The following is a 21,761-nucleotide window of genomic DNA, read 5'->3' as shown; positions in this document are numbered from 1 at the left end:
TATATTATGGTCGCTGTCCAAGGTGCTGAAGGCAGGGCTCCTGTAACCTAGCAGCTCTATATTATGGTCGCTGTCCAAGGTGCTGAAGGTAGGGCTCCTGTAACCTAGCAGCTCTATATTATGGTCGCTGTCCAAGGTGCTGAAGGTAGGGCTCCTGTAACCTAGCAGCTATTATGGCCGCTGTCCATGGTGCTGAATTGCTACTTCTGGTCGCTGTCCAGTCCACCATCTCCAATATAGTTGCTGAATGCTGGTGTTTTTTTTAGTTTTTTTTTACTAAGAATAGAGGGTTTAAAACAGTGGTTTTCAACCAGGCCCATTATTTATTTGGCATTTGAGTCACGGACCACCATTTGATGACATTTAGCCTCTCAGACCCAAAATTTTGTTGTCGTTGGATAAGACTGTGTTCACAATTCCATGCTGTATTGATGTTGGTACCATTAGGAGAGATAACAGATAACTTGGGTCCATTTGGTTTCATTTTACACTCTCAAGAGTTAAAGATCTAATAAGGGTCCATTTGGTTACCAACTCTCCATCATTTAGCTGGGGACCACCTGGAACCCCCTGAAGGACCACTGGTTGAAAATCACTGGTTTAAAATATATATAATTTCATCCATTGTAAAGTGTATTGACCAGTGAATCCGAGGAGGTGATTTACCCGAGATAGTGACAGCTTCCCACAAGTCATGCAGGCAGGTGGACACATGCAGGACTGGCTCTAATTGGCTGGCTTCCCAACAAGGACAGGCTCTAATTGGCTGGCTTCCCAACAAGGACACCAGGACAGGCTCTAATTGGCTGGCTTCACAACAAGGACAGGCTCTAATTGGCTGGCTTCACAACAAACCAACCACGAAAACCTCAAACCCATGAGTCTCTGTGCTGATTAGGGCCGTTATACAGGCAGCCACACAGGACTGGTGAGAAAGTCATGAAAATACTCACTTGGAAAAAAGTACTAATACATGTCTTGCTTAATAAGGGCCTTTCTCGGCCCCAGCCCCTCCAATTGTTTATATTGTGTTTAGTTTCCAAGATGGCCGTAGCACCAGGAGGGGGTGGGGCGGAGGTGAGCGGGTGGGGTCGACATATGACTTTACTGGGTTGCGTTCACACATTCAAAACACCTGTCTTGTGTCTGTGTTTAATGGCCGCTCCAATGCATTTCCAATGGAAGTCCATATGGTTTGACCAAACATTTTGTTTGATGGGGGAGGGGGGCAGAACACATCCATCAAAGCTGTGTTCAGACACAAGTCAGGTGTAAGTCATTTTACAATTAGTTGCATGCTGAAAATAGCAGATCTACAAGCCCACAACACGTCGTCAGCAAGTGAAAAAACGTACGATGGCATCAAGGCCCACCAAAACACCTTTTGTTCGACTAAATCAACTGTAGATTTAGTCGCCTAAAATCTTAGGACATTTAGTCGACTAAAACTAGACTAACACTAACTAAACATTCCGGGTGACTAAAATGTGACTAAAACTAAATGAAAACTATTCAAGAGACTACGACTAAAACTAAAATCAAAATTTGCTGCCAAAAACAACACTGATATCCAGCAGTGCTTCTCAGAGTGTTTAACTTCAACGAACCGCATGCAGCTTCATATTCATGAGGCCACAGACCAGAGGTGTATCTACAATAAGGCGAGGACAGGCGTCCGCCTGTCCAAATACATTTCTGACCTGGCCAAAATCCATACAATGAGAAAAAAAGAGGACACAAAAACAAGACCTGAGAGCTATTAGTGGACAGCTGCGGTAGAGCGTGACCCTCAATCACCCATTGGAATGTAAATGCATGCCTTTCAGCCTTTGTATCCTACTGTCTGGCAGGTATATCTCTTTGAAAACCTTTAGTGCCGCAATTGTGCACGGAAAGACGACAATTAACACATATTTTGTTGTTAACCACAACAAAATGTAATTCCTGGACTGCCACTGCCACGGACCCCCATTTGACACCATTCTCTACCTTTAGGACCACAAACGCAAACGGCACTATTATATAAAATCCTCTCGGGCCCCTTTTCCACCGGTTGGTTCCCAACGGGAACCGGTTCAGTTATTTTTGGTTCTTAGTCCATGAGCCAGAGCTCCAAAATTGGAACGTATAAAACCATACCTATATTAGATTGTCATCACCATGAAACTTCCCCAATTGAGTACTTACACAAAGACAATGATTTATTGTATTACAAATTTTAAAATTTTAAATATGCAAATGAGGCATTATGTAGGAAAATATGCAAAAATATTAGAAAATATGAAAAAGCTACTACTGTGGAAGGGTTATCAAGTATTAATTTACTTGTATTGATCCTATAAACAATTTAATATAGGTCTAGTTTTTCCCCACCAATTTTGGAGCTTTGGCTCATGGACTAAGAACCAAAAAGAACTGAACCAACTGGTGGAAAATAACTGAACCAGTTCCCATTGGGAACCAACTGGTGGAAAGGGGGTCACAGAGTTCCTCAAGGACCCTCGGTGAGAACCAGCACTGATTATGCTTATAGTACAGTGTATTTACTTGTTGTTGGAGCGTTGTCACCCTCCGGTGGCTGTCTCAGGTTCTACACGGGTTTGTTTTGTGTGTAACCCTAACCCTGATATTTAAACTAGAAATGCACTCTGTCGAGGTGCCAACCTGCGCCTTGCGTACAAGTAGGCCACCTTTAGACCCATTATTGACCTTATACCAACCATGAAGAGTACCTTAGTTACGTCACCATCAACAGGCAATAGAGCGTCGCAGTCCCGCCCCCTTTCATGACGACGCCAGGCCCAGGAAATAATTCCCAATGCATTTTCCCCATAGACATTTCAAAAAGTATTTATTTAAAGACCATATAAGCGTCGTACAAAGCCAACTCGAGCTGTGACATGACAACAAACACAATATTTTGGACCAAACAAATAATTACAAAGAAGAAAAACAAAACAAAGTGTTGTAACCTGCCGTTTTTTTCTACTTTCTAATTTTTTGTCTGGCCCAAAACATTGTGTTTATTGTCATGATTTGTCACAACTCGAGTTGTCTTTGTCTGCGGCGTAAACGTCTTTAAATAAATACTTTTTGAAAAGTCTATGAGGAAAATGAACGGGGATTTATTTTCCGGGTTTCTCGAGGGGGCGGGACTGCGACGCTCTATAAGGGACCACCATTCTTACCGACATGCATGCATACAGGTCCATCTCAATGAATTAGAATATTGTGTAAAAGTAAATTTTCTTCCGTAATAAAATTCAAAAAGTGAAAATTTCATATATTCACAATCCATTGTGCACAAAGTGAAGTATTTAAAACCTTGTTTTTGTTTTAATCTTGATGATTATGGCGTACAGCTAATGAAAAAAAAAAAATCCTATCTCAACAAATTAGAATATTTTACGAGACCACTAAACAAATGATTTTTTAAAACGAGAAATGTCGACCATCTGAAAAGTATATTAATGTATGCAGTCAATTCGGTATTCAAGCCCGACGTCATTTTGTAGTCCTACGTTACGTCGTTTCATTGTCAATGGAAATGTAATGTTTGTGTAGGACAAAGGTTGTGAACATACACTAAAAGATGGATATAGGAGGGGCTAGCACCCCTCAAAGATATTCCTAAAAAAATAAAAATGGAACTTCTCCTTTGGTCCACCCATTTCTGGGACATGTGAGAATGGTTCAGTTAGAAGGAAAAAGAAAAGCAGCTCATGGTATTGTGGGTGTATTGGGATTTTTCTGTATCATTCGATCACTAAACACGGGTGAAATTCACCTGCCTGTAGGGGAAGAAATCACACCCGTGTGAACTGAGTGGTGTAAGGTCTTATATAGACTGATCAGCTGTGGTCTGACGTAATGTCTGACGTAATGAAATCACACCCGTGTGAACTGAGTGACCATAGCAACCATGCTTATTTTTGAGTGGTGTAAAGCACTCCTACAACTGGCTTTGTTAGTCTGTCTGTGCTCAAAAAATGAGCATGGTTGCTATGGTCACCCAGTTCACACGGGTGTGATTTCATTATTTCATTATTTCACATTATTTCATTACGTCAGACATTATAGCCTGATCAGACCACAGCTGATCAGGCTATATAATACCTTACACCACTCAGTTCACACGGGTGTGATTTTTTTGGTACGAACAAACACGTGGACACGTAAACTAACAAAGCCAGTTGTTGGAGTGGTTTACACCACTCAAAAAAAACAGGGATGTGGGCAAGGAAACAAACCTACCTTCTATGATGTCACTGAGCATCATGAAGGTACTGAAAGACCCGCCCACCTCAGACATCAGCAACATTATGAAAATTATAAAAATATAATTAAAATATAATTGAAAATCCCTCGGGTTCAGTGTTCTAGGGTTAAAAATGTTCCCCCCCCCAAATAAAAAAAATAAAAAATAAACATCAAGGAGTGTTGTTGTGGTGTGTGTGGAGTTCTTCACAGCGCTGTCTGAGGACTCCTCTGAACACCTGGAACCTGTGGTTGAGGTCGGGGTGAGCGTGGACCTTCATGGCGCTGCCCAGGGCGCCGTCGGGCCGGGCCGCTCCGTAGAACACCCGTCCTATCCGGGAGTGGACCAGAGCCATGGCACACATGACGCACGGCTCCCTGGTCAGGTACAGGTCGTACCCCGTGCAGATGTAGGGCCTAGCGGCCCGGTCAGTCCCCTCTGGTGGCCCAGCGGCCCGGTCCGTCCCCTCTGGACTAGTGGCCTCCCGGTCAGTCCCCTCTGGCTGCTGGGCCTGGAACCGTGGTGAAATATTAGAGAAAGAACCCATTATAAAGACCTAAGACCAGATTCGACAAAATATCTTCTAAATCAGTCAAGACAGTTTTCTGGAAAAAAAAAACCCTATGTTTCTACATCAGTGGTTCTCAAACTATTTCATGTCAAGGAGCCCCAGAATGATATGGTTTTGACCGCTGACCCCCATCTGAAAATATGTTGTTACAGCGACCCCCCAGAAGCAAAGATTTTAGTTAAAAACGTTCACTCTGCAAGAATATACATTCAAAGATCTGCGCCACATTTTCACGATGTTTAAAAAATAGCAGATCTACAAGCTCGTAGCTTGTATCTTGAGATCTGCTATTTTTCAATAGCCAAAGTATAACATGATGCTTTATAGAACACCAAAAGGGGTTCCCGTCCTGAATGGGTTAAGCAACATTACACCAGAGGGTGTGCGTTATCATTAGGGGTGTAAGGATACATTGTAACAGCGGTACGGTACGTATCACGATACATTCATTATGGCGATACGATACATGGTTGACGATACGATACATGGACCATATTGGTTAATTATGGCGATACGATATGATTCAATGGTTTGAAATCGATACTGTAACTACTCAGCAAAGACATGAAATCTGTGTGAAACTTGTGGATAGAGAAGGTGTTTTAATATTCTAAACGAGAGGCCTGTTGAAGTCAGAAATGAAGACAGAAGTTGTATGGCCCATATGGTCAAAACCATGGAGAGCTCCCTAGATTAGGAGAGACGAGCAACAAGGAAGTGAACGGCAGCACGCAACGCGCATGGGCGCAGAAGGAGAGGCCGAGCCAAAAAAAAAGAAAAAAATAATCTGAATTTATATTTTTTGTTTGATATCAATGAAAAAGCGCTATGACGTGTGTACACGTCCACTGGATCCATCGGTTGGATTTCATATGACGTTTCCACACGTCCTACGGTCTGAATGTGTTAAGGGGAACATTTATCTCTGGCAATTATATTTGAACACATTTATGGACAAACCTGCACCCTGAACACTGAGAATACACACGTTTATCGATAGACCAAGTGTAACGATATGGAATGGAAAAGTAATTAAACCCATTTTTTTTAAATTGCTAAATAAAAAGCACAAGTGCTTAGTATTAATACAATTGATTATTTGGTTTATATAAAAAAAAATAAAAAAAAATGTCCACCCTCCCGTTGACTATGGTTAATATTGAATTATAGTAATCGTTCTTCATTTTGGACACTTTCAACACATGAAACGCTAGAATTTCCTATTTATTTACCTGTGTGTTCAGCGATGACTCTGATTGGCCGGCTGTGAAGTGACAGTCGGGGTGTTTATCCAATGGGTACGCTCCGCCACCCTGCGCCCTCGCCACCAGGTCTATACACACCTGGAGGTCACAATCAGTTTTTAATTGGCCGTTAATTAATTGTTGTCGTTGCTGTCGGGGCAGAAACGAAGGTTATTATAAGGTTATTATACTGCGCACGCACGCAGGTGCGCACGCACGCGCGCAGGTGCGCACGCACGTGCGCAGGTGCGCACGCACGCACGCACACACACACACACACACACACACACACACACCATGGTGGCGTGCTGGAGGGGATGGTCCGCGCCGCAGTCGTGTCCCACCGCCACCACGGCGCCTGTCGAGGGGTCAACGACCACGCCTCCCGCGGGGGCGTGGCCTAGCCGGAGCCCCGCCCTGGCGGCGGCGACGGCTCGCATCATGTGACGCTGCATGGCGATCCTCTCAGGCCCGCTGAACAGCGCCCCCTTCAGGGCCTCCGTCACCTGGTTGCAGGGGAGGGGGAGGCAAGAGTTAATACAACTAGTACAGTGGTTTTCAACCTTTTTCACATCAACGACTGTTATTTATTCACCATTTGAGCCACGGACCACCGTTTGATGACATTTAGCCTCTCAGACCCATTTGAGCCACGGACCACCGTTTGATGACATTTAGCCTCTCAGACCCATTTGAGCCACGGACCACCGTTTGATGACATTTAGCCTCTCAGACCCATTTGAGCCACGGACCACCGTTTGATGACATTTAGCCTCTCAGACCCATTTGAGCCACGGACCACCGTTTGATGACATTTAGCCTCTCAGACCCATTTGAGCCACGGACCACCGTTTGATGACATTTAGCCTCTCAGACCCATTTGAGCCACGGACCACCGTTTTATGACATTTAGCCTCTCAGACCCATTTGAGCCACGGACCACCGTTTGATGACATTTAGCCTCTCAGACCCATTTGAGCCACGGACCACCGTTTGATGACATTTAGCCTCTCAGACCCATTTGAGCCACGGACCACCGTTTGATGACATTTAGCCTCTCAGACCCATTTGAGCCACGGACCACCATTTGATGACATTTAGCCTCTCAGACCCATTTGAGCCACGGACCACCGTTTGATGACATTTCTGTCTGACTGTAACCTGAACTGATTACATTTCTGTTTGACTGTACCCTGAACTGATTAAATTTCTGCTTGACTGTACCCTGAACTGATTACATTTCTGCTTGACTGTACCCTGTACTGATTACATTTCTGCTTGACTGTACCCTGAACTGATTACATTTCTGCTTGACTGTACCCTGAACTGATTACATTTCTGTCTGACTGTACCCTGAACTGATTACATTTCTGTCTGACTGTACCCTGTACAGATTACATTTCTGTCTGACTGTACCCTGTATGGATTACATTTCTGTTTGACTGTACCCTGTACGGATTACATTTCTGTTTGACTGTACCCTGTACGGATTACATTTCTGTTTGACTGTACCCTGTACTGATTACATTCTGTTTACTGTACCCTGTACGGATTACATTTCTGTTTGACTGTACCCTGTATGGATTACATTTCTGTTTGACTGTACCCTGTATGGATTACATTTCTGTTTACTGTACCCTGTACGGATTACATTTCTGTTTGACTGTACCCTGTACTGATTACATTTCTGTTTGACTGTACCCTGTACTGATTACATTTCTGTTTACTGTACCCTGTACAGATTACATTTCTGTTTGACTGTACCCTGTATGGATTACATTTCTGTTTGACTGTACCCTGTGTGGATTACATTTCTGCCAATAAAGCATTCAATCAATCAAGGAGAGATAACAAGCAAATGTTGATCAAAATAACAATTCTTCTTCTACATTCTCTAATCGTGTAGAATTCTTGTAAATTAAGTAATGCAGGTGTTCAACAATAATTTAAGTCTAAAAGCACAACATTAATTTGGTTTCCCTTCACACTCTCAAGAGTTAAAGATCTACAAGGGTCCATTTGGTTTCATCTTACACTCTCAAGAGTTAAAGATCTACAAGGGTCCATTTGGTTTCATCTTACACTCTCAAGAGTTAAAGATCTACAAGGGTCCATTTGGTTACCAACTCCCCGTCATTTAGCTGTAATGGAATAATGGGACAGTTTCAGCCACTATAAACGTACCTGCTTGTTTTCGTGGAAGGCCGTGGGCCAGTGTCGGCTGGCCAGCTCAAACTGAGGCCGGGTCAGAGGGAGCCAGGAGGGGACCCGCACCAGGAAGGGCTGTCCCAGGCCCGCGTGGCCCACCCTGTCTGCAGGGACCAGGGCTTCCAGACGGACCCCCACCCTGTCTGCAGGGACCAGGGCTTCCAGGGGGACCCCCTCCCTGTCTGCAGGGACCAGGGCCTCCAGGGGGACCCCCTCCCTGTCTGCAGGGACCAGGGCCTCCAGGGGGACCCCCTCCCTGTTTGCAGGGACCAGGGCCTCCAGGGGGGCCCCCAGGGCCTCCAGGGGGACCCGAGCCTCCAGGGGGACTCCCACCCTGTCTGCGGGGACCAGGGTGGGGACCCCCTCCACCTCCCGCTCCATGTGGGGTACTTGTGTCAGCAGACACAGCAGGATCTCCAGCGCGTGGGGGCTGTCTCTGTCTGTAAAGGTACAGTAAGGTACAGTAAGGTACAGTGGTTTCACACTGGGCGCGTTTTTCGGAAAACCGATTGAGAAACGCTGCTAAAAATCCGAAAAACGTGTGTGGGGACCTTTTAGGGAGAGGTTTTCTTGTTAACCCACCTTTTTTCCCCCTTTTTTACTAAAAAGCTGGAGAGTCAGAGAGACTCCTGTTCCTGAACACTCACTCTATAGCAGTGGTTGTAAACCCTTTTCATATCGAGGTCCATTATTTATTCGCAGTTTGAGCCACGGACCACCATTTAATAATCCGATCAGCGCGACCACCTTCACCATTGCTGTTTTGGGTAGGAGGAGGCCGTCTTCTTCTACAGCCAAATAGAGGCCGTCTTCTACAGCCAAATAGAATGGTGGTGAACGGTGGCGGTTGCTGAACTATCGGCGCCCCCTGCTGGCGGGGGTTGAGTTAACAACCTCAGTAAAAAATTCATCATGCTTTATGTAGCATGTGACATGTCAAACTAGGGGGTGTTCATGCTGAATCCATTCCAAGCATTAGTTTTGCAAAACAAACACTCCTTGGGCTAAAACGGCCATAGCCACTTGCTGACATCATCATATTTGTGATGATGGCTAATGAGTGTTTTTTTTTTGGAAAACTAATGCTTGGAATGGATTCAGCATCATGAAAACCTCCTAGTTTGACACGTCAAACAACGTAGGTCGTTATGGTATCGTCACACAATTTATATTAAATTAGGCGTCAAAAGGCGATCTAGGCGGTAAATGAGTTAAGGGGTACAGCTCTCCTACCTTTACAAGTACATGTGATTGTGGGATGTTAAAGCTCTCCTACCTTTACAAGGCCGGACCCTCTTGAGGTGGCCGAGGGCCGTCAGGGGGAACAGCAGGCTCAGCTCTCTGACCAGGCGAGAGGTCTCCTTCTTGTCCGTGATGGGAGCGGCGAAGGCGGCGACCAGCGGCGCGTCGTCACGGGACAGCTCGTCGGACAGGACGGGCATGGCCGCCCAGGACCCCACGTCGTCCTCATCCTCACACCCGTCCTTCCTGCGCTTCGCCTGGGGCTCCATCTCAGCACGCCTCTCTCCCTGTTGGAATGAAAAGTACTATTAAACAAGTGTACTTCTGCCCATATCAGCGGTACTCAGACCTTCTCACTCTGACTTCTGACATCATGAGTGAGTGACGTCATCAGTGAGTGATGTCAACAGCGAGGTTTATGTCACCGTCCGCTGACGTCACGTCTCCTCCACATAACAGACTGACCCGAGCAGGAATACTCTGACCCCTGAGTGACCCCCGACCGTCACCCTAACCAGAACACCATGTTCACCTTCGGCACAAAGACACCAAGCGGGTTCTCCTTCCCCGACGCTACGGAGAGCTCAGCTAATGAAGACCCGTCGAGCAAAGTGGAGCAACCGTTTATATTCAACGCTTGTCCGAGTGGTGACGATTCTAATTCTTCTTCGTCGAAGCCAGACGACGATGGAACGAAAACATTTCCGGAAGCACCGAAACTTGTGCCCAAGTTACGGGAAACGCGTGAAGACCGACAGAAGGAAGCGACGTCTGGAGCCGCGTTCGTGTTGAAAGAAGTTTCGTTTAAGTTTGAGGCTCAACCGTCTGCGGCTAGTGCTGCAGGGTTCATCTCAAAGCCGGTTTCATGTGGCTTTACGTTTGGCACTGAGAAGACAACTTCAACCGAGGATCCAACACCCGCATCGGGGTCCGCTTCCATGTTTCTGAAGAACATCGCCGATCAGCACAGAGAGAAAGAGAAGGAGAGCGGCGTCTCTATCTCCACGCCATCGCTGGAAGACACCGACCCGGATAATCCACTCTTCAACGTCAAGCCCAACACGTTGGGCTTTGGAGACCTGGCCAAGACTACGGGAGGAGACTTCCAGTTCGGGCAGAAAGACCCTCTTTTCAAAGGCTTTTCTCGTGCCGGCGAGCAGCTGTTCTCGTCACTCCCGGCGACCCCCAGCAAGGAGGACGCCTCTGCGGAGCCGGGCGAAGAGGACGTGCACAAGGATGCCATTCCTCACAAGGCAGAGCTGGTGACCGGGGAGGAGGACGAACAGGTCCTCTACTCCCAGCACGTCAAATTGTTCAGATTCGACTCTGCCACCAGCCAGTGGAAGGAGAGAGGGGTGGGGAACCTCAAGTTAATGAAGAATAGGACCAACGGCAAACTGAGGGTGCTGATGAGAAGAGAGCAGGTCCTCAATGTTTGCGCCAACCACCTGGTCACCACCACCATGAGCCTGAAACCCCTGCCGGGCTCCATGAAGGCGTGGATGTGGCTGGCCAACGACTTCTCAGATGGACACTCCAAACTGGAACAACTAGCTGCAAGATTCCAAACCCCAGAACTGGCTCAGGGGTTTAAGCAAAGGTTTGATCAGTGCCAGAGACTGTTGTACGTCCCCCTGGGAGTCACCCCAGTGTCTTCCAGACTGTTGGACGTCCCCCTGGGAGTCACCCCAGTGTCTTCCAGACTGTTGGACATCCCCCTGGGAGTCACCCCAGTGTCTTCCAGACTGTTGGACGTCCCCCTGGGAGTCACCCCAGTGTCTTCCAGACTGTTGGACGTCCCCCTGGGAGTCACCCCAGTGTCTTCCAGCGTGGCCTCTCCTGAAAACACTGGGCCCTCCACGACTCCATCCCCCGACAGCAGGACATCAGTGGCCACGTCACACGGTCCATCCAAGTTTGTCTCTGGCACTGAACCCCTCCAGAAGAACGTTGGGTCACCTGAACCCCCCCCTGAGACCTCAGTGTGTTTGTCCTGCTCTAAGGCCAAAGGCCATGCACCTGCTGTCCAAAAATTGCTCCCTCAGGCAGAGCGACTTAATGATTCAGACGTCGGCGTGGAGGTGGTGTATGTAAGGGAACCCACCGCTCCTACCCGAGACCGCACCTTTGGCACATTTGGAAGCCTCTCATTCAATGGCCTGGCCAAAAACAATGGCGGCATGTTTGCATTTGGAAAGCAAGACTCTTCCTTCTCGTGGACGAACACTCCGGTTATGGTCTTTGGAGCTTCATCACCACCAGCACCACAGAATGTTGGAGAGGAAGAGGGCAGCGACAAAGAGGAAGCATCCAATAATGTGGACATCCCCTTTGAGCCTATTGTGTCACTGCAAAAGGTGGAGACCAAGTCTGGCGAGGAGGACGAGGAGATCCTGTTCAAGGAACGGACCAAGTTGTACCGCTGGGACCGGGACCTGGGCCAGTGGAAGGAGCGTGGCGTGGGCGACATCAAGATCCTCTTCCACCCCGTCAAACACTTCTACCGCGTCCTGATGAGGCGTGAGCAGGTGCTGAGGGTGTGTGCCAACCACACCATCTCCCAGGCCATGGAGCTCAAACCCATGAACTCCTCGGCCAGCGCTTTGCTCTGGACCGCCTTAGACTACGCAGAGGGCGAGGGCCGAGTAGAACAGCTGGCGGCCAAGTTCAAGACCCCCGAGCTGGCCGAGTCCTTCAGGAAGACCTTCTGTGAGTGCCAGAAGAGCATGGGCCAGGAGGATCCAGAACCAGATACCCTGGGCCAGGAAGCACCACAGTCCCCGGGCCTGGAGGCCAAGGTCCAGCAGACTCCAGAACCAGAGACCCTGGACCAGGAGACTCCAGAACCAGAGACCCTGGGCCTGGAGGCCACAGTCCAGGAGACTCCAGAACCAGAGACCCTGGGCCTTGAGGCCACAGTCCAGGAGACTCCAGAACCAGAGACCCTGGACCAGGAGACTCCAGAACCAGAGACCCTGGGCCTGGAGGCCACAGTCCAGGAGACTCCAGAACCAGATACCCTGGGCCTGGAGGCCACAGTCAAGGATACTCCAGAACCAGAGACCCTGGGCCTGGAGGCCACAGTCCAGGAGACTCCAAAACCACAGTCCCTGGACCAGGAGACTCCAGAACCACAGTCCCTGGACCAGGAGACTCCAGAACCACAGGACTTGGGTCAGGATGTTGTAGAACCACAGACCGTCCTTCTCCAGGAGACTCAAGAACCACAGGCTGTGTGCCAGGAGACTCAAGAACCAGAGGCCCTGGGCAAGGAGGTTGCAGAACCACAGGACTTGGGTCAGGATGTTAAAGAACCACAGACCCAGGATGGCACAGAACCACTAGCTGTGGGCCAGGAGACTCCAGAACCACAGTCCCTGGGCCAGGAGACTCCAGAACGACAGACCCTGGACCAGGAGACTCCAGAACCACAGTCCGTGGGCCAGGAGACTCCAGAACCACAGACCGTGGGCCAGGAGACTCCAGAACGACAGTCCCTGGGTGAGGAGGTTCCACAACCACAAGATCTGGGTCAGGAAGCCACAGCACCACAGGCCCTAGTTCAGGATGTCACAGAACGACAGGCCTCAGAAGAGCAAAACTCACGTCAAGAGATTGTGGAACTACAGGACTGGGAGCAGGAGACTGAAGCCACAGCACAGCCACAGGCCCTAGTTCAGGATGTCACAGAGCGACAGGCCTCAGAAAAGCAAAACTCACGTCAAGAGATTGTGGAACTACAGGACTGGGAGCAGGAGACTGAATCAGAGTCTCCCACACCCCAAGGGCAGTCTGAAGAGGCCCAGAGTGTGACCCTTATCAGCAGCGCTCCCATAGACCTGTCAACCAACCAGACCTCTGAACCCGACTCCACCACTTACACTACTACTACTGCTGCTGCTCCCACTCAAACCCACACCTGTGACTTCAAAACATTTGGAACCTTATTGACTGACCTGGCCAAATACATTGGTGACAAGTTGGCCTGGATGTACGGGTCTTCTGACCTTCAGCACGTCTAAAGATTTCCCAACCCTGTCAAACGCTTGTACCGCGTCCGCACGAGGCGCGAGCTGAGCAGACGCTGTGTGCCCAAGAGTTCTCAAACTTCTGCACAAACCCAAACCGACATTTCCGAAGGCCGGGGCGAGAATGCATGCTAATTAGCTTCGGGGCTCTGTGGGGGAAAAAATAAAAAATACAATAAAATCACACCCACTGTGGCTGCCACATGATGTCAACAGGGGGGCATGCTTAAAGCAGACTTTAAAAGTCCATAGAATCTAACATGCCGGATACAGTACAACGTACATGCATGTGTATTTACTGTCACACAAAGAAAATAAAGTGTTAAAAAAATAAAAAAGTCCAGACTTGGCTGCCACGTGAAATCACGACGAGTGAAAGCCAGCACTTCAAGGGCTAGCTAGCCCTTCAAAATAATATAATAAAAATGATATATCTGTTCTGTCTGTTTGTGTATGTATATATATTATGAAGAGGGTTGACTGTTGCAGTTGCACATCAAATAGCCATTAAATCTACAAGCCCAATGAAATCTACAATGCATCACAATCTGACACGTTTAGAACTTAGAAATCAGACATCAGGTTCAGATAGTCGGGGGGTGCTGCCTAGAGTTCTCATCGGGCCCGAAATTTGAAGCCCGGCACGGCCCGGCCCTAACTGGTTCAGCCCGAAGCTCGGCCCGACCCTAAAGATTTCCATAATGTTAGGCCCGAAGCCCGATGAAGCCCGAAAAAAAGAAAAGAAAAAAGAACGCCACTTTAATGCATGGCCAGCGCAGCGGCGTGCGCCGTCAGTGGTTCAGTGTGTGTCTGTGTGAGAGTGAGAAAGGAGTTCAATGGACTTATCGCCGAAATAAAGGATTTATGTAGCTCACGTTAGACTGTTAATGTACCATTTCCATATCATTCTAATGGATTCCATTTCCAGTGGTGGTGAGTAGCTCCCCTTAGTTTCCTCTGAAGTGAAGCAGCTATGTCCAAGACCCCAAGTATCGTCCCCGTTGCGTTCGGTGTCCAAAAGAACAAACATAGCCTACAAAGTTTACAAACCATCCACGCACCCGCTCATGGCGTGTCTCGACAGCTTAGAGATCTGTTATTTTAAATCGGGCACATATAACGAGGAGCGCCGCCGCACTGAGGGACGGCGGTTATAATACTAATCATTTTGTAAATCAAATAGCCTGTAGCCTGCAGTGGACTGTAACATTGCGTGGTCATCATACACTACAGAATTATATGGAACGGTTGGTGACTATATGACGTTGATTAGCTGGCCTAATGATTAGGTTATTCATTTCATCGCAGCCAGCTGGGTTTAACGAGATGGCTCAGTGCAACTGTGCAACTGTTTTCGTCATGTTGCAGTCACACGATAGCTGAATCAGATATCGTGTGATAATCCGATTGATTTATAAAACATTTAGCATATGAACTGAAGCTCATTTGGTGCGCCGCAAACCAGAGGCCAGCCAGCGGTATAAACAACCACCCCACCGTTCACTTCTCTCTGCTCATGCCTGCGCACTGTGCGCAGTCAGTAATCCAAGCGCCCTGCCTCCACTCCTCCGTCTTCCTCCTGTCACAATTAAGTGAAGCCCTCTTTATAATAAATACATACTAGCCTACACATTACACAAATAACAGAATTGCTATTTTTATTATAATAACATTCTTGAAAAAAGGAGAAAGAGAAAGAAAAAAGAAAAAATCACGGAAAATCACAGAGCCCGAGGCTCGGCCCGGCCCGACTAATTAGCATAATGTTTTGGGCCCGGCCCGGCCCGAAAATGTCGGGCCGGGTCGGGCCGGGCCGGGTTCGGGCAGAAAATGAGAACTCTAGTGCTGCCTACTGGCACGGTGGTGCTGCCCACTGGTGCAGTGCACTGCCCACTGGTGCGTCGCACTGCCCACTGCCGCGGTGCGCTGCCCACTGCCACGGTGCACTGCCCACTGGTGCGGTGCAGTGGGCACTGCCGCACTGCGCAGTGGGCAGCGCACGTGGGCAGTGCACGTGGGCAGTGCACGTGGGCACTGCGCTGTGCGCTGCCCACGTGCACTGCGCTGCTGCCCACTGCCGCACACCCCCCTTATTTATTTTTTTCTACTTTGGATTTTTAGCATCCTTAGGAACTATAATACAGATTTTGATGATCCCAAGAACAAAAAATGTGTTTTATTTTCAATGTTTTATTACCCATGAGACTGTCTTTGAGATGTAGTGGAGTAGAAGTAAAAGTACTCGAAATTGGAAATACTCAAGTAAAATACAGATAGCTCACACTTAATTGTACTTACAGTAAGTACAGTAAGTTGAATGCACTTAGTTACTTTACACCACTGGTTTCAGAGCTGTCCACTTGACTCTCATTACAGTATGTTTGTAGACAAGTCTTAAATACTGTCACCATTACAGTATGATTGTAGACAAGTCTTAAATACTGTCACCATTACAGTATGATGAGACATTACAATTAAGTTGACCATCCATTGTCTGCACTCTGCACAAATAATTGTGATCAAACATTGTGATAATTGTGACAAGAACACATTTCTGAGAGAAATGATTGACATTCATTATTTGATTAATTAAAAAAATGAATGGTAACGGGTAAAAATAAATGCGGACGTGTTGTAAGCTTGTAGATCTGCCATTTCAGATTTTTTTTAATGTCTGTAAATGTTTCAACATGCAAACGATTATGACAATTATGATGAAACAATTGCGATTATTTCAAATAATTGCGATTGGCCGATTATGTGATTGTGACAATGCGTATCGCATGCTTATCGGCTGGGTTCGCACAATGCAAGCTACAGTATGTGTTTTATTTATAATTGTACAGTATATATCAGCCGGGTTCACACAATACAAGCTACAGTATAATGTGTTTATTATTGTACAGTATGTGACTCTTTTTGATACAGAGACAGTCATGGCGGCAAGACTGTTCAGGAGAGGAGAAAAAACTTTCCTTTTTTTTAATCCAAAATGAGTTAATAGCACAGGCAGACTCTTCACATACTAGAGCATGTCTGAAATAAATATCAGAGCTGAAATCGACATGTAAATATGAAATAAATGCTTAAACATGTAGCTAGGTGTAATGTTAGAGTCCACAGAAGTGAACCTTTCAAGCCTGTTTTCTCAACTCGCTGTTTCCCTGCAAGACATTACTCTATAAGCCATATATCCAAAACTGGTGGATCAAACTGAACAACCAATATGTCAATTTGAAGCTATGATTCTCTGCTTTCACATGACATGAAAATTCAAAAGAATCCAATGGCAGTCCCTCTGTCAAATTTGGCCACATATATCAGCTGGGTTCACACAATATAATTGTACAGTATATATATATATATATATATATATATATATATATATATATATATATATATATATCGCAGATACAGTTTCCACAGAAAATGATCATGCCATTTGGCTCATTATGTCTGAAAGGTAAATACATCTGCATAATAAGACAGATGATCAGAGTACAGATGGAAAGAGATGAAGACATCAAACGTTCTCCCGTTTTCAATTCAAGGACCCCCCCCCCCCCCATTTTAGTGTTAGTCTAGTTTTAGTCGACTAAATGTCATAAGATTTTAATATGACATCAATATGACCTGAAGAAGGAACAGGCAGTGGCATTTAACAGCAGTGCGTTGCCGCCCCCAAGTGGCCATAGCCTGTAAATGTCATATTCGGCCACAGGCCTAGTATTGCCAAGTGCTGATACAGCTTGTAGATCTGCTATTTTTGAAAAATCGTGAAAATGTGGCACATATCTTTGAATATAAGTACTTTCAGAGCGAACGTTTTTAACTCAAATCTTTGCTATTGGGGGGGGGGGGGGGGGGGGCCCTGGAACTACATATTTTCAGATGGGGGTCAGCGGCCAAATAATTCTGCAGGTGAAATTGTTTGAGAACCACTGACATAGAAACATAAGGTTTTTCAGAAAACAATCAGCCTCAGGGGTTAACAAAGGTTAACTACCTTTGCATTTTTTTTGTCAAGAAATAATTGTGATATCTGATTTCTGCCATATCGCTCAGATATCTGCAGGATCTGGTAATTAATTAAAACCTTTTAAAGACTTTTTACTAATAATCTAACAAAGTGGTTCTCAACCAGTGGTCCGGGGACAACCAGTGGTCCTTGAGGGGGTTCCGGGCGGTCCCCATGCAGCTAAATGATTGAGAGTTGGTAACTAACCAAATGGACCCTTATTATAGATCTTTAACTCTTGAGTCCATTTGGTTTCATTTTACGCTCTCGAGTTAAATTATTGTTGTTAAACATCTGCATTACTTAATTTACAAGACAAGGTCTATACAATTATAGAATGTAGAAGAATTGTTATTTTTGATCAACGTTTGCCTGTTATCTCTCCTAATGGTACAGACATCAACACAGCATGGAATTGTGGATCCAACCACAACAAAATATTCTTTAGTTTTGGATCCGTGGCTCAGAAAAACAACCACGCGATCCATCAAACACGTCGAAGCGCCAAATCAATCAAATCAATCATTTCTTCCCCAGGATAAACTTGGGCACCTTCAGGACTTTGGGCACGTGTCGTATGGTGAGCGAGACGCGCGTCCCGCGGGTCAGCGTGTCCCCGGGCGTCGCCCCGGCCGCCTCCAGGTTGGCCACAGCGCTCTGGGCGAGCGCGTCGACGTGCCGCGGCCTGATGCCGTGCAGCAGCCGCTCGTACATGTCGGCCTGCAGCACCAGGAGGCTGCGCGGGCGCACCAGCAGCGACAGGACGTAGCGGTTTTGCTCCGTCTCCTCTGGGACGGCAACGGCGCTCCCCTCCTCCCGCTCCCCCTCTCCTCCTCCCCCCACGGGGCGGTAGAAGTCGAGCAGCGTGTGCGAGCCCAGGCTGACCGTGGTGACCGTGGGGTGGTACAGCGGCCCGTCCTCGTGCGGCATGATGCCCTCGCCCGCCTTGTACTCGTTGACCAGCACGTGGTTGGCCCGCTTGCCGGCGAAGGCGCCGAGCGCCGACACGCGCTCGCAGAGGCCCTGCAGCCAGGAGGGCATGGGCTCCGCCAGCATGCCCTTGTTGTTGTTGGAGGCGCCGCTCCCGCTCCCGCTACCCCCGGGCAGGCCGCCCCAGTTCTGCAGCCGGCGGCCCGACAGCTGGGTCCACTTGGTGCGCGGCGCGCGGTACACCTGCCCCAGCAGGAACGCCTCCTCCTCCTCGTCGATGAAGTCGGGCACGTAGTAGACGGTGGGCGGGGCCTCGCTCACCACGAAGCGCTGGAACTCTGCCGGGATGCTGTCGGGGAGGAGGGGGAGGGGCTGCGACGTCTCCTTTTGCATCTCGTCGTCTCTCGGTGGGGGACGTCCCACGGGGGACGGGAGTCACGGGACGGAATGTCTTCTCCTTTAAAAAGGAAAGTCACTGAATCAAACTGATGGTCTTTCTTCTAAAGGAAAGTCACTGAATCAAACTGATGGTCCTTCTTCTAAAGGAAAGTCACTGAATCAAACTGATGGTCCTTCTTCTAAAGGAAAGTCACTGAATCAAAATGATGGTCTTTCTTCTAAAGGAAAGTCACTGAATCAAACTGATGGTCCTTCTTCTAAAGGAAAGTCACTGATTCAAACTGATTGGTCGTTCTTCTAAAAAGAAGAGCTCCGGTTGGTTGACGGGAGATTGTGATCAAATCAATGAAGCCACAGATATTCTGGAAAATATTAACCCTTTTATCTATAATAATAATTAGTGTGGTAGCCCTAGCGAGGGCGACCAGACTATAGTGATTACTCACCTTTTATTCACAGAGTATTAGCTACGCCAAAAAGGTTTGGCTATTTATTAGTCCGCCCCCTGTGACATCAAGTGGATAAATGATTTATTATTCCATATATGGACCTGTGACATCATGTGGATGAATTATTTATTATTCCATATATGGGTCTGATCAACATGACCAAATAATCCAAAATAATCTGAAAGGGTCAAATTCTGGGAAAATTGCGAGTGTGGTTTATTATTATTATAATAAATTATAAATAAATAAATAAATCACACCTGTGTGAAGTGAGGGGCGCGCTTAACATCGTACATCATGATGCAAATTCTCCATTCATTGTCAATGGGAATTTAATGTTTAGAGCTCTCTTCTGTCTGGGTACGACTGCTGCTCTGAGTCCTACAGCTCTCTGCTGCTGTCTAGGTTTGAAAGCAGCAGTGGTCAGTGGTCCCTCATTGCCCGGTGGAGTACACCGACATACACACACACATACCCCCTATTGACCCTATAGCAATTTTGAAACGTACTTTAGTTACGTCATCGAGAACAGTGGTTTCTCATTGGCCGGTGGACAACTTTATATGGAGTCCAGTGAGGACAGGGACCGCCCACCCAGGACAGGGACCACCCACCCGAGGTCACCACAGTACACGTCACACAACCGCAACACCTTCTGACACCAGCGTCCTGGGATGCAACACTGTACTCAGTACTGTACTCGTACATCGTTGAAGTAGGACTCATAAAATGTCCATGGGATTGGTTTGACCCATGTAAAAGACCACCCCTACTGGGTCCCATCTAAAAGACCCCCCCTGGGTCCCATCTAAAAGACCCCCCTGGGTCCCGTGACCCATTACATTGGAAACCTATTATTTACATCACTGATTCATTGATGGTTCTGCTTAAACAAAAAATATATAATCAAATAAAAATATACAAAATAAGAAACAACATGAAAAACATCAAAAGACTGTTCTCAAAGTGGGGGTCCGGGGAGACCCCACCTTGAGGGGGAGGTCCGGGGAGACCCCACCTTGAGGGGGATTCTAAGGGCTCCATTTTCGTCACCGCTAAACCCCTTATCCCTAAACTTCTTTGCCTTTTTTACTATTTTGCAAAACATTTTTGAATAGTTAAAATGGCCAGTCTACAAACTCACAACGTGTCAATGTAGATTGGCTAGTTGAACTATTCAAAAATGTTTTTCCAAATAGTAAAAAAAGGCAAAGAAGTTCAGAGATAAGGGGTTTAGCGGTGACGAAAATGGAGCCCTAAGAGTTTTCCCAGCAAAAATGAGGAACAGTTTACCCACTTTAAGCCCCCGTTTTATTTTAAAATAACCGCTCTATCCCAAATATGCACATGAATATTCAGGGGGATCTTCGACGTGAAAACGTTTTAAAATAAATCTACGTTACCTCCTCTCGGTGAATGAAGATGAATGAATCCAGACAGGATTATTTGGTTGCCAGGTCTGGGGCCCGCTTGACGATCAAGAACCTGGAAAAAAAATGGGATAAACACCAAATTGAGGCTCTGCATGCTGAATTCTGAGCATTGAGCATTATCCGCATCGAACGGAAAAACACCAAACAACGCATAGAGCAGAGTTAGGACCATACCCACTAATTATTTATCACAACCAAAAAGAGAGCATTGAAATTATATAACCACCTAAATGAAAGGAAAGGTGGTTCACTTCACATTAGGGATGCACCGAAAGGGAAATTCTTGTCCGAAACCTAATATCCGAATATGATTAATATTATATATCTTTTTTCCTACCATCTTTCTTTCTTCTTTCTATATTTTTTTGCTTTGGCAATTTGTAAACATAATGTTTTCTCTCGTGCCAATAAAGCTCCATTGAATTGAATTGAATTATCCAGTTTACTACAGTGAGCAGGGGATTGGAGCCCCTCTCCGGTCAGCGCGAGTATTGCACCTGTCTGTCCACACCATTCAGTTTTTTATCGTATTATTTCTTGTTTTCCTTCCTATAGTTCCAACCACAGCGTTCTCGAGCACCATGTCTGCACCGCCGGTGACTTTAGAAGTGTCTCCACCGACATGTGTCCAGATATAAACCCACAGCGCGTCTGTTCAGGTCGAATTAATGCTTTTATGTTAATGTTTTTGTTTTTACCTCAAGCTGAGCTGCTTCACATCCGGACGGTCTCCATGCGTACCAGGGTTGCCAGGGTTTTGTGAAAACAAGCCCATAGGAAGCGACTACCGTATACATAGAGCAGTGCAGTCATAGGAGTTTATATATATCTATGAGTGCAGTGGTTCTCAAACCTTTTTCATGTCAAGGACCCCCAAATTAATTTGATACTCATTAGCCCCGCGGACCCCTATTAAAAATTATATGCCAAGGACCCCCCCCCCCCCCATTATAGAGAAGATTTTCACAGCTCTAGCTGTGA

General features: G+C 46.9%; 2 protein-coding genes across 4 annotated transcripts; both read right to left on the bottom strand.

Annotated features, from left to right (window-relative positions):
• Positions 1–4,009: 4,009 nt before the first annotated feature.
• Positions 4,010–21,565, bottom strand: adat3 (adenosine deaminase tRNA specific 3). Of its 3 annotated transcripts, none has more exons than XM_079518102.1 (7): positions 21,479–21,565; positions 20,751–20,832; positions 9,558–9,810; positions 8,258–8,721; positions 6,370–6,579; positions 6,062–6,172; positions 4,010–4,769 (listed from the first exon to the last, which is right to left on the bottom strand). In XM_079518102.1, exons 3-7 carry the CDS (start codon positions 9,790–9,792, stop codon positions 4,431–4,433), a joined length of 1,359 nt encoding a protein of 452 aa, XP_079374228.1. In that variant the 5' UTR covers positions 9,793–9,810; positions 20,751–20,832; positions 21,479–21,565; the 3' UTR covers positions 4,010–4,430. The 3 variants fall into 3 exon arrangements, with proteins under 3 accessions (XP_079374228.1, XP_079374230.1, XP_079374229.1); XM_079518104.1 differs by having other exon boundaries at positions 4,010–4,739; XM_079518103.1 differs by lacking the exon at positions 21,479–21,565 and adding an exon at positions 21,278–21,452.
• Positions 18,092–18,892, bottom strand: alkbh6 (alkB homolog 6; the record flags this gene model as incomplete). Its single annotated transcript, XM_079517825.1, has 1 exon — positions 18,092–18,892. One exon carries the CDS (start codon positions 18,890–18,892, stop codon positions 18,092–18,094), a length of 801 nt encoding a protein of 266 aa, XP_079373951.1.
• Positions 21,566–21,761: the final 196 nt, after the last annotated feature.

This window comes from Electrona antarctica (genome assembly GCF_951216825.1).
Source record: "Electrona antarctica genome assembly, chromosome: 13".
In the NCBI taxonomy this organism is placed as follows: Eukaryota; Metazoa; Chordata; class Actinopteri; order Myctophiformes; family Myctophidae; genus Electrona; species Electrona antarctica.
This window is presented reverse-complemented; position numbering and strand designations above follow the sequence as displayed.